At 39.4% G+C, this 12,387-nt stretch overlaps 1 protein-coding gene across 2 annotated transcripts in view; it reads right to left on the reverse strand.

Moving 5' to 3' along the window:
- LOC134670906 (stromal interaction molecule homolog) overlaps positions 1–12,387 on the reverse strand; it is a 71,287-nt gene that overhangs the window by 16,224 nt on the left and 42,676 nt on the right. Inside the window, exons 6-9 of one of the 2 annotated variants that reach the window (XM_063528727.1) lie at positions 8,265–8,461; positions 7,029–7,148; positions 6,456–6,623; positions 5,677–5,811 (exon numbers count right to left, since the gene is read on the reverse strand). In XM_063528727.1, the coding sequence (XP_063384797.1) occupies positions 5,677–5,811; positions 6,456–6,623; positions 7,029–7,148; positions 8,265–8,461 (620 nt within the window). The remainder of the gene's footprint in view (positions 1–5,676; positions 5,812–6,455; positions 6,624–7,028; positions 7,149–8,264; positions 8,462–12,387) is intronic. The other variant, XM_063528726.1, reaches the window with a different exon arrangement.

Below are 12,387 nucleotides of genomic sequence, written 5' to 3' on the forward strand. Positions count from 1 at the left end.
ATGCCATAAGCCAATACGCTATGGCCACCATCTTGCGGCGCGAACAAAATTAAATAAATAAATAAATATTGGGGACATCTTACACAGATCAACCTAGCCCCAAACTAAGCAAAGCTTGTACTATGGGTGCTAGGCGACGATATACATACTTATATAGATAAATACATACTTATATACATAGAAAACACCCATGACTCAGGAACAAGTATTAGTGTTCATCTTCTTCTTCCTCGCGTTATCCCGGCATTCTGCCACGGCTCATGGGAGAGCCTGGGGTCCGCTTGACAACTAATCCCATGATTTGACGTAGGCACTAGTTTTACGAAAGCGACTGCCATCTGACCTTCCAACCCAGAGGGTAAACTAGGCCTTATTGGGATTAGTCCGGTTTCCTCACGATGTTTTCCTTCACCGAAAAGCGACTGGCAAATATCAAATGATATTTCGTACATAAGTTCCGAAAAACTCATTGGTACGAGCCGGGGTTTGAACCCGCGACCTCCAGATTGCAAGTCGCACGCTCTTACCGCTAGGCCACCAGCGCTTCCAAGAACAAGTATTAGTGTTCATCACACAAATAAATGCCCTTACTGGGATTCGAACCCAGGACCATCGTCTTCGCAGACAGGGTCACTACCCACTAGGCCAGACCGGTCGTCAAATTGTATGGCTTTATCAACGTGTTAAGGGAGTGAATATATATCTAAAAAATTTACAACAAATATGAATTAGACTAGACATAAAAATTCAAAATCGCTCTCCTTCTTGATTCGACTGGCAAATCATATTACTTTTTGGCAACCGAGTTTTTTATCCTAATTAGACCCCGCTGAATCCGAATTTGCCAGTTGCTCGATCGAAATCTTGACCGGAAGTGAGATATTTGACATTAAAGGTACCTTTTTTTAGTATTTCGTAAATAACTCTTAAACGGAGGCGCATAGCAAAAAATGTTCTATTACATAAGTAATCTGCATAGAATTGCCTACAAGAAAGATTCAGTACAATATTTCGTTAGGATCAATATTCAAAGAGATATTAACGCGGGAAATTTAATTATAATCACTTCGAAGGTAGGAAGGAAGGAAGGTGGGTAGGAAGGTAGGTAGGTAGGTTTTTTAGTTTTTCGTAAATAACTCATAAACGGCGGCCAATATCAAAAAATGTTGTTAAACGATAATAATCTACACAAAATTTTTAACAAAACAGATTCAGTACACTTTTCGTAGGGATCAAGTTTTAAAAAGATAATAAAGAGGGAAAGTTCTAGTATAATGAATTCTAAGTTTCCTTGTTTTTATTTATTCGTTAATAATTTGAAAAGTATGACTCATAGCAAAAAAAATCTTATACTTAAATAATAAACATAAAATTTCCTACAAGAGACATGTAGAACACTTTTCGCTAGGATCAATATTTAAAAAGACAAAGCAGCGGGTAAGTTAATTATAAATAATTTTAAAGTCCCTTTTTAGTTATTTGTAAATAACTCGTGAACGGTGTCCCATAACAAAATAGATTTTTAAGAATAAATTATCTACATAAAATTTCCTCCAAAAAACATTTGAACACTTTTCTCTAGGATCAATATTTAAAGCGATATTAATGGAAGAAAGTTAATTACAATCAGTTCACAGGTCACTTGTTATTAGTTTTTCGTAAATAACTCGTAAACGGTGGTCCTTTGCAAAATAATATTCTACATAAATATTAAACATAAAATTGTCCACAGAAAAGGTTCTGTACACTTTTTCGCTACGTTCAATATTTAAAGAGGTATTAAAGGGTGTAAGTTAATTATAATCAATTTTCAGGTCCACATTTTTAGGTTTTCGTAAATGACTCGTAAAATAAGGCTCATAGCAAAGTCCTTAATGTTGTTGTAAATAAAAAATCGGCATATAATTTTCTATGAAAACATAATGAACACTTTTCTCTGGGATAAATATTTGAAACGATATTAAAGAAAGAAAGTTCATTATGATCAATTCACATGTCACTTCTTTTTAGTTCTTAGGGTTCCGTACAAGGCCTATTGACTTCCTTGGAATGACGTGACCCTTCATAATTGTACATGTGTGCTCCGTTTCTAGAGCTGTATTGCCAGTAATTACCATAAAAATATTTTACTGCAGCAACATTGCTAGAACTGGCTTTGTCTATACGATTTCTAGGAACAAATCCAATTATTTTATCAAATATATTTTGATTTGTATTTTATGAAGTAGTCAAAGTCATATGTAAATTATTATTTATTTTTTGAAATATGTAAATTATTATCTATTTCAGTTTGTCTTTGTCTATGTTCATAAAATCTATGAAGGGTAGACGTGCCTCTACCCTCCTTGATAAAATTTAAAAAAAAATCTTTGTCAATAGGCCTCTTTGATAGGCCTTGATTTGAGTCTGGCCGGTAAGAACATAGACAAGACAAAAGTCTGTAATGTCAATGCTGTCATTTAAGTCATTTAACGCCAAAAATATAAATTTTCATATAAAACGATTTATTCACTTGAAATATATTTATTTACCTATTAATTTAAAAATAAAAACTATTCATATGTACGAGCAACATATCTAAATGCGTCTTCGCACAGACTTAGTTAAATTTAAACCGTTGTCGCTCTTCCTTCCTTGCTGTATTATGTATCCGGCAATGGCGACTTCATCAACAATTCTTATCCGAATTATGAAAAGCCCTAATGTGTGTGTGGAAACCGTTGTACTAAACCAGAAACAGCGATAATTTCAAGGTAAGAAATATATCAATCTTTAAATAAAAATGAGCGTACTAATTACCAAATTCAAATATAATAATTTAATCTTACTATCCCCGTAAGTCCCGCGGACGCTATATCGCGTCCGAAATTATAATCTAAATTCATCATAGATGTAAAACCTCTCATTGTTTACGAGTAAGCTGGTAAATTTAGACCTTAGGAATTAGCGACGTTAGTAATTAGGAAGTTAGATTATATTGTTTAATTTGTGACTATTTTGTTTTAGAAAGTGAACCATGGCTTGAGCGCGAAATAATAATATAATCCTGGCCCGTCATATGATTTCTTGGAAAAAGCTCAAAGGGCACGTATCTGCTGCATATACAGACTAGTTTTCCGGTGACCAAGAACGCTGCGTGGAACTGTGGAGCAGAAATGTCCGATAACCGGATAGATGTAGTAACAACTTGTAACCATTTGCCATATCAATGTATGTATTCATATGTATTGCTCCTAACATATATACACTAATCCTAATAGGAATGAAAATATTTATATCTTAATAATACGAAACTTTTTGTAACCTTTTATATTTGACGAATTTTTAAATATAGTACCTAATCATTATCTTATAACGTATTTCTTTATTTATTTGTGATATGCTAATTTAAGAGCCCAACAACGTGCACACTAGCACCACTGCTAAAATAAATAATCGTGATTATTTAAGTTAAATTTAAATTTTACAGGTATTTAAAAAAGTGGCCGCTACTGATTGTATTGTGTATTTAAGTACCTTTTGAATACATCAAACTAGTTTTTATGTTGCTGGATTCGTCAGTCTATGAGCTCAAAACAAAAACGGCCGCTTTAGTTTTGAACGGGTAGGTTGACGAATCCAGTAACATAAAAATTAGTTTAATGTATTCAGCAGTGGCGCTAGCGTGCACGTTGATGGGCTCTTAAAAACCTGACCCCAACAAAAAATAAAATAATACAAAAAGAAATTCCCTCTCCGGGATTCGAACCCAGGACCATTAGCTTCCTGAACTGGATTACTGCCAATACCCGCTAGGGGCGCTAGGCTAAACGGGTTGTCAATTCTAATTACAATGGTATCCTACCGAGCGCTAGTAGTATAAACGAACTTTTGAAGGGGACATTTTTTTGTATGGAGTTATCGTTCTTCTCCTAGTGAGTATTATATTCTTTGGTTCCGTACCTCAGAAGGAAAAAAACCGGCCAAGCGCGAGTCGGACTCGCGTTGCAAGGGTTCCGTACATTACCCAAATTTCAACAACGTATTTTTTATATGTGAAACGCGAGTGAATTGCCATTAAAAAACCCGTAGGGGTCGGTTCAAAAACTAAGTAATGTGCGACTCGCGCTTGACTGCATATTTCTAATAGGTTTTCCTGTCATCTATAGGTAAACTCAGTAGTTTCGGAGATAAAGCCCCCCCCCATAGCCAAACAATGACCATCCCCCCCTCCCCCATTTATCCGTTTACGAGTCATTTACGAAAACCTGAAAATAGGGATTTGGAAATTAATTATTATTGATTATTGAACTTACCCCCTTTAATACCTCTTTAAATATTGATCGTAGTGAAAAAGTGTACAGAACCTTTTTTGTGGACAATTTTATGTTTAATATTTATGTAGAATATTATTTTGCAAAGGACCACCGTTTACGAGTTATTTACGAAAAACTAATAACAAGTGACCTGTGAACTGATTGTAATTAACTTTCTTCCATTAAAATCGCTTTAAATATTGATCCTAGAGAAAAGTGTTCAAATGTTTTTTGGAGGAAATTTTATGTAGATAATTTATTTTTAAAAACCTATTTTGCTATGGGACACCGTTTACGAGTTATTTACAAATAACTAAAAAGGGCCTTAAAATTATGTATAATTAACTTACCCGCTGCTTTGTCTTTTTAAATATTGATCCTAGCGAAAAGTGTTCTACATGTTCCTTGTAGGAAATTTTATGTTTATTATTTAAGTATAAGATTTTTTTTGCTATGAGTCATACTTTTCAAATTATTAACGAATAAATAAAAACAAGGAAACTTAGAATTCATTATACTAGAACTTTCCCTTTTTATTATCTTTTTAAATATTGATCCCTGCGAAAAGTGTACTGAATCTGTTTTGTTAAAAAAATTGTGTAGATTATTATCGTTTAACAAAATTTTTTGATATTGGCCGCCGTTTATGAGTTATTTACGAAAAACTAAAAAAAGGGACCTTCGAAGTGATTATAATTAAATTTCCCGCGTTAATATCTCTTTGAATATTGAACCTAGCGAAAAATTGTACTGAATCTTTCTTGTAGGCAATTTTATGCAGATTACTTATGTAATAGAAAATTTTTTGCTATGCGCCTCCGTTTAAGAGTTATTTACGAAAAACTAAAAAAAGGGACCTTTAATGTCAAATATCTCACTTCCGGTCAAGATTTCGATCGAGCAACCGGCAAATTCGGATTCAGCGGGGTCTAATTAGGTTAAAAAACCCGGTTGCCAAAAAGTAATATGCTTTGCCAGTCGAAATCGTTTTGATGAAAAATATGACCAGTCTAAATAGCGGTAGATAGGTAGCGGTAGTAAATTAACGATCCTTTGCTAGCTGAAATATAATTTATACCAGTCGCTTTTCAGTAAATGAAAACCTGGTGAGAAAACTGGACAATTAGCTTGGTACGCACCAGGCCTTATTTCGATTTGTATTTCCAGTAGCCCTACTCTGAACTACATTGCCAAGAGCTTATATGAGGTACAACTAGGATAGCGCTGAAGGGGAGTCTATGACAGGTTATATATATATATATATATATATATATAGTTCCTGAGTGACTTTTGTTTTCAATTTGTACCGCAGCCCTTAAATAAGGTCTCGCCAAGATAGAACACTCTTTGTAGTTTCTAATAACACGTTTGTTGAACATACCGATAGTTCCTGAGTAACTTCGTTGAGCGCGGTGCGCGCCTCCACGATGGAACGGTCTACATCATCTATGGATTTGCCGTGAGTCGACACGAATGCTCCGACCAGACTCGAGCGCTTCTTGCGGAGTTTCTCGCACTGAAAACACAAGCAAATATATAAACAGTTCAATGTCTTCTCGTTGATCCTAACAATAAGATACGTTGATCCTAAGATACAGTGTACTGCGAATTCCATTAAGTGTGCGTCTCTAGAGAGCCGTATCCACATCCAGCTCAGAATCAATACATCACATTGAAGTACCACAGTTCACAGCTACTTTCTCAAATAAGTCGAAATGATTCATTATCAAAATAAACGGCCTGCGTTGGACCACCTACTACGTGTGATTTCGAGTGATCGGTGCATCTACAATTAAGCACGCTTGCCTAGAAAAGACCAAGAGAGAATTCAATTACCCACTACACCAGGGGCCCGATTATAATTTGTCGATTAATCTCAAAAGCTTATAATTTGTAATACAAGTGGAAGTCCCTTTCTAACAAAAGCTGTCAAAAAGTGACACCCGCTTGTATTACAAGTTACAAGCTTTTGAGAAACGGGACCCAGGAGGCCTAGACAAGACGAAAAATGAATCGGGATGACAGATGCTACGAAGAGTCAAGTGACTACTTCCGTGCATTATTTAAATTTCAATTGGAGTTTACTATAAAGGATTGCCATCTTGGGCAGGCCTCTGTGCATACTCAACCCAATAATTTGTGAACACCTTGGACACTCACCGCTTCTCTGGCCTGCTGTAGTTGTAGGTCGGCCTGTTGTTTCTTACGCAGGTACGACCTGTTTTCCACTTCGTGTGTGAGTTGGAGCCACTGCTGTAATCCCGAGGGCGGCGCCCAGCACCGGTCCTCGAGTTCGCCTTCCGCTCGCCTCAATTCTGCTCTTAACATCTGTGAAATATAAAGGATCGTAGTAAGATTCCAACTGAGTATCATATTAAAAGTTGATCGACCGTTCGTCTTCATCATTCTCTTGCCCTTGTCCCATTTACTTAGGTTCGTCGCAGCATGTCTTTCTCTTCCACACCTCTCTGTCGCCCGTCATTTCATTATTTACTTGCGTTCGTTTCATATCATCTCTCACACAGTCCACCCACCTTTTCCTCGTACTTCCCTCCACATTAATTCGTCACATAACTATCATCCCTCCGCATCACATGCCCGTACCACCGATTGACCGTTATAGAAAGAAAACGGAGTGTCGGAAGCATATGCCCGGGCCCAGGCCGTTCTAACGTGAGTCATCCTTAACTTTGTCGAAGTAACTCTTGTAATAGAGTTGTGTCGAAGGCTCACCTCAATCTCGGCTTTCAGCTGCGTGACCTCAAGATCTGAGGAGGCGGAGTTGAGTAGCGGCGTGTCGCCGGCCTCCCTTAGTTTCTTTTCTAGGTTTCTCTTCTCTGTGGTGGCGCTTTCCTGAAAACAAATTACTTGATATCAATTGTATAACTCTTGGCTAAATAGATAGCTTAGTATAAAGAAGTGCCACATAAAGAAACATGAGGAGACAACCATAGGTGGGAACGAAAGGTCTGATCGCTGTGTCTCGCTCCAACCTATAGTTATCGCTGCCACCATCGCATGTCGATCAATGCCGTGGCCGAGCCGTTAGGGCATCCGCTAGCTGGCGCGGCACATAACACAAACACATTGGCATTGACACATAAAGAAACATGAGGAGAATCACAAAAGCTGCGGGAGTTTCGCAACTTTTATATTCTGAGAATACTTACAGCCAATGTCAGCATTGTCAACTATGTCATTTCAAGGATCGATATGAATTAGCAATCAGACAGTACGTGACCAACTCTATCAAGGAATGTAGTAAACATTTCATGTCAGGGTCGCCATGTGAGATTCTCATAAATTTCGTACGTAGCCTAGCCGTACGTATCGTAACTAGTTCTAACCGCGCCTTCTCAAGGTCCTTCTGCATGTCATCCAGCGTCAACTCGGCCTTCCTCAGTTGCTTTATATCCCTCAGCATCCTCTGGACCTGGCGCCGACTAGCTCGTCTAACTCACCACCACTCCGCACTATTTAACAAGTTGTCCTAACCTGTTCTAACCGCGCCTTCTCAAGTTCCTTCTGCGTATCATCCAGCGCGAGCTCAGCCCTCCTCAGCTGCTCCATGTCTCTCAGCATCCTCTGGACCTCGTGCCGACTGGCTCGTCTAACTCACCACCACTCCGCACTATTTAACAACTTGTCCTGACCTGTTCTAACCGCGCCTTCTCAAGTTCTTTCTGCATATCATCCAGCGCCAACTCGGCCCTCCTCAGCTGCTCCATGTCTCTCAGCATCCTCTGGACCTGGTGCCGACTGGCTCGTCTAACTCACCACCACTCCGCACTATTTAACAACTTGTGCTAACCTGTTCTAACCGCGCCTTCTCAAGTTCCTTCTGCATATCATCCAGCGCGAGCTCAGCCCTCCTCAGCTGCTCCATGTCTCTCAGCATCCTCTGGACCTGGTGCCGACTGGCTCCTCTAACTCACCACCACTCCGCACTATTTAACAACTTGTCCCAACCTGTTCTAACCGCGCCTTCTCAAGTTCCTTCTGCATATCATCCAGCGCGAGCTCAGCCCTCCTCAGCTGCTCCATGTCTCTCAGCATCCTCTGGACCTGGTGCCGACTGGCGCGACCAGCCCGCAGCGCCGCCCAGCCGCCGGCGACAGCTCCGAGCATTAGCGAGGCCAGCAGCCAGTCCTTCCAGCGACTGCCTTCTGGAAGAGAGCCCGGTCTAGGTAACTAGTATGGGTTGTTTTGATGGTGGCATTGGTGATTACAACTTACTAGTCTGGTCAATCGTTTCCGTCACTAAAGGTATGAAATTCAAGCGGTCTACAGAGCGATCTCTTTTAGACCTTCGTGCAGTGGAGATTAGAATCTACTAAAATAGAATTATACAGAAGGAAGTGCAAAAGACGATGAAGACGATGAAGACGTTGAACAATTCTTACGCGTAGTATATTTTCCATGTATGTCGACTTTTTTGTGACGGTAATTACTGACAATAACTTAAACTGTAACTTATATTACAACTAGGGCACTAATATCCTAAAGTAGTGCCTATCATTAGGTAACATATATTTGAGGGTTGCAAAATGAAGCAAGCATTCACAAAATATTTTTAACCGATTGTGTACAGTCAGCAGCAATAGTTGCTAAGCGGGCGAGGTATTCAAAATTATCTTGACGCGACTTTATTGTTAAGAGCTAAAGAGCGCGTTAAGGTAATTATGACCACCTCGCCCGCTTAGCAACTTCTGCTGCTGATTGTCGGTAATAATAATATTATAAACAAATCTAGTTTCTGTTGTGTCGAAACCAGACCTTAAAAGATACGATCATAATTTATCATATCCTTACAGGTAGACTACACATATTCCTGGCATAAACAAGTGCTTGACCAAATGATCATTATGAACATGTTTATTAATTACTTAAAATTAAATTATGCTCTATCGCTAATTATTTGACATTTTAATAAAACTTTGACCGTAGAACCGACTTTGACCGGAGTTATAATATTGGCAGGCGTGGCTCACTCCGCGATTTCGTCGCTTTGCTACAGGTAGCTAAAAGTACATCCGTTCCACACCAATTTTGGTGGCTAGCCATAAGCTGCGCGTGGCGCTGTCGCCACCTAGCGGCCATATCTGTCCTGATCGTAACAGACGCGTTTTGTTAGAGAGTGAGTCTTCTGTACCTAGTACTATTATTTATTCTGTGATATTGGTCATCTTACTAAATGACAAAGTCTCGAACGACCTTGTTTAAGTCACAATTTTAGATGATAGTCACATGTTAATTGAAGAGTGGGTTGTTACGAATCAAATTGAGTTAGTTTTTATTTCCTTTATTAGTGGCTATGGTTATAACTATAAGTTTTATAATACCTATCTCTTGTCTATCATGTCATTCTAGCCTCTATCGTTGACTGGAAGTAATCTCATAAAGGTGACATTTTTAAACGACACATGATACGTAAGTGTTGGCATAGAATAGCGCACAATTACGCAAGGTAAATCTTAATCTGCGACCAAAGTGCAAAGTTTTAGTTTCAGTTCTATTATAGGTACTTTTAGAGAAGAGTCTTCTGTTAAAAATGTATGAAGAAGAATTCATACCTACATACATTTGTTATAACAATTTTCTCTATAAGATCACGTGGGGTAAGAGAAACATTGGTTATTTTGCTCGGGGCAAGTGTTAGATAGAATGAAAATATAGACGATTCAAAATGACGAACGAGAGACTAGGTATTTCAAAATATATGATATGAATAATGTTAATCATTAACTTAAGAGTTACTCTCTTGTTGGTGGAGTATCTTCCAGCTTTCCCTATCTTGCGCCAGCTCTTTGACTTTTTGATACGACACGACCCCTACTTTTTCTAAAAAGATGCGTCTGGGTTTTCCTCTACCCCGCTTGCGTCCTATCCGGGATAGTTTTTAAAGAAGTGGTCGTGTCATATTAAGCGTCCAATCATATTTTTGCGTCTATTTATTTACAATTGTGTTCAGGATAGCTCTCCTTTCATTCACTCGTAAAGAATAATGATAACCATTCATAATTATTGAAGCTTACACTGATCGTGAAAACGTCATTGATTATATATCACGATATCTGTTTAAAGGACAATCGCCTTCACGATATTCACGATAACAGTACTATAAAAAGGTATACATAAAATCTCACCGATCAACACACCTATAAGAGCCGACCACACTGGCGTCTTTTGAGCGTCAGCGTCTAACTAACTAGTCAGCGTTATGAAAAATGGCGTCACTGCGCAGTTGCGCGAACGTTGCGTCAAGCAGCAGCCATAGAGTTGACTAGGCGCTGGCGCTCGGGTGACGCTAGTGAGGGGCTGGCCTTAAGCATAAGGGCACCCCACACTAGCGTCTTTTGAGCGTCGGCGTCTAGTCAACGCTAAGGAAAATGGCGTCGCTGTGCTGTTGCACCAACTTATTACGCCATCTGAACTTAATTATTAGAAAGAGACGGGAAGTCTACACTACACTATGCAAGCGCGATGCAGGCGAAGTCAAAACCTTGCAAATCTTGAAATATATTAGTATCAAAACTGCAATGGCAACTTCTCACGCAACCAGCGAGGTTGATCTTCCTTGTGCTAATTGCAATAATTACAGAAGATTCACAGTAACCTTAACTTAAGGTACTTTGGTAAAACATGAACATGCCTTTACGGGTAATGTGTAAAGTAAGTATACACATACCGATTCGACTATGAGTACTGCGAGGGCCGTTCGAATACGATGAGTCGATGACACGAGTGCGACGTAACGTCGCTGTTGAAACATAGAGGTATAGTGTGTAGATTTCAAATAGAGCCCGGCGGCTAATCCTATTATCTATTGTTAAGTAAAACCGCATGTGCTACTTACCTGCAAAAAAGGGTCTTCTTTATTCTATTTGGCACCTGGGCGCGGGCTAGTCCAACGCTCAAAAAACCAGTGTAGGTGCGCTCTCCGATAACGCGCCTTTGTTACGTATATCGATAACACATTTTAGACTGGTTCTGTTGCATTCGACTCGCCGGCACTCAGTAACCGCAGTACGTATTTTTTATGCAGGTGGTTGTGGCACGTGGCACGAGCGGTTTTACTTAACAATAGACAATAGGATTAGCCGTCGAGCTCTATTTGGAAGCTACACACTATACAATAATATAGAGATGACACGGGGGAGGGGCCAAACGACCGAACGAGATGCACTTATGGAAATTTCAGTAGGAGTAGCAGAGACAGCGGTATTATTGCTTGTCCTTGTCACAGTCTCACTTTTTGTTTGTTCCCCGCCAAAAATTTAGTATGCTTTATTGATTATGATTGACCGAATTACGTAGATTGTTTTTGGTATGTTATCAGGAATGTTAAAACGTGTTTTTAATATTGTCGCTTTGCGTATGTTTTGTCCCTCACGGAGGCACGCGTATAGCTCATCTATGTACTTAATACTAGGTCTATGTGTTGAAATCGTTTCATGGGGGATGAGCGGACACTCGATCTATGGGTTATAATTGTTATAAATCTATGTTTTGCCTATTAATATCCAGAGAGGAAAATGAGGACTAGGTTTGTATGGAGAGGCGGTGGTCCACTTTACTCTTAACGGGGTTTTATGGGATAATGACAACAATTGTCCTTAAACCTTGTAACAAATGAACATAAGGTAAACTGCAGCACGGTTACCGTGAGTTGACATTTGACGTATACTAGCAAGTGCATGAACTCGATCACATTCCATCTCGCTCGCATTGATGTATTCATCATCATCATCTCATCCTATATAGGTCCCACTGCTGGGCACAGGCCTCCTCTCGAGCGCGAGAGGGCTTGGGCTATAGTCCCCACGCTAGCCCAATGCGGATTGGGGACTTCACATACACCTTTGAATTTCTTCGCAGATGTATGCAGGTTTCCTCACGATGTTTTCCTTCACCGAAAAGCGACTGGTAAATATCAAATTATATTTCGTACCTACATAAGTTCCGAAAAACTCATTGGTACGAGCCGGGGTTTGAACCCGCGACCTCCGGATTGCAAGTCGCACGCTCTTACCGCTAGGCCACCAGCGCTCTCTGATGTATTGGTGCGAACCAATTAACGCAGTCGCTAACG

The sequence above is a fragment of the Cydia fagiglandana genome, chromosome 14, assembly GCF_963556715.1.
Source record: "Cydia fagiglandana chromosome 14, ilCydFagi1.1, whole genome shotgun sequence".
Classification (NCBI taxonomy): domain Eukaryota; kingdom Metazoa; phylum Arthropoda; class Insecta; order Lepidoptera; family Tortricidae; genus Cydia; species Cydia fagiglandana.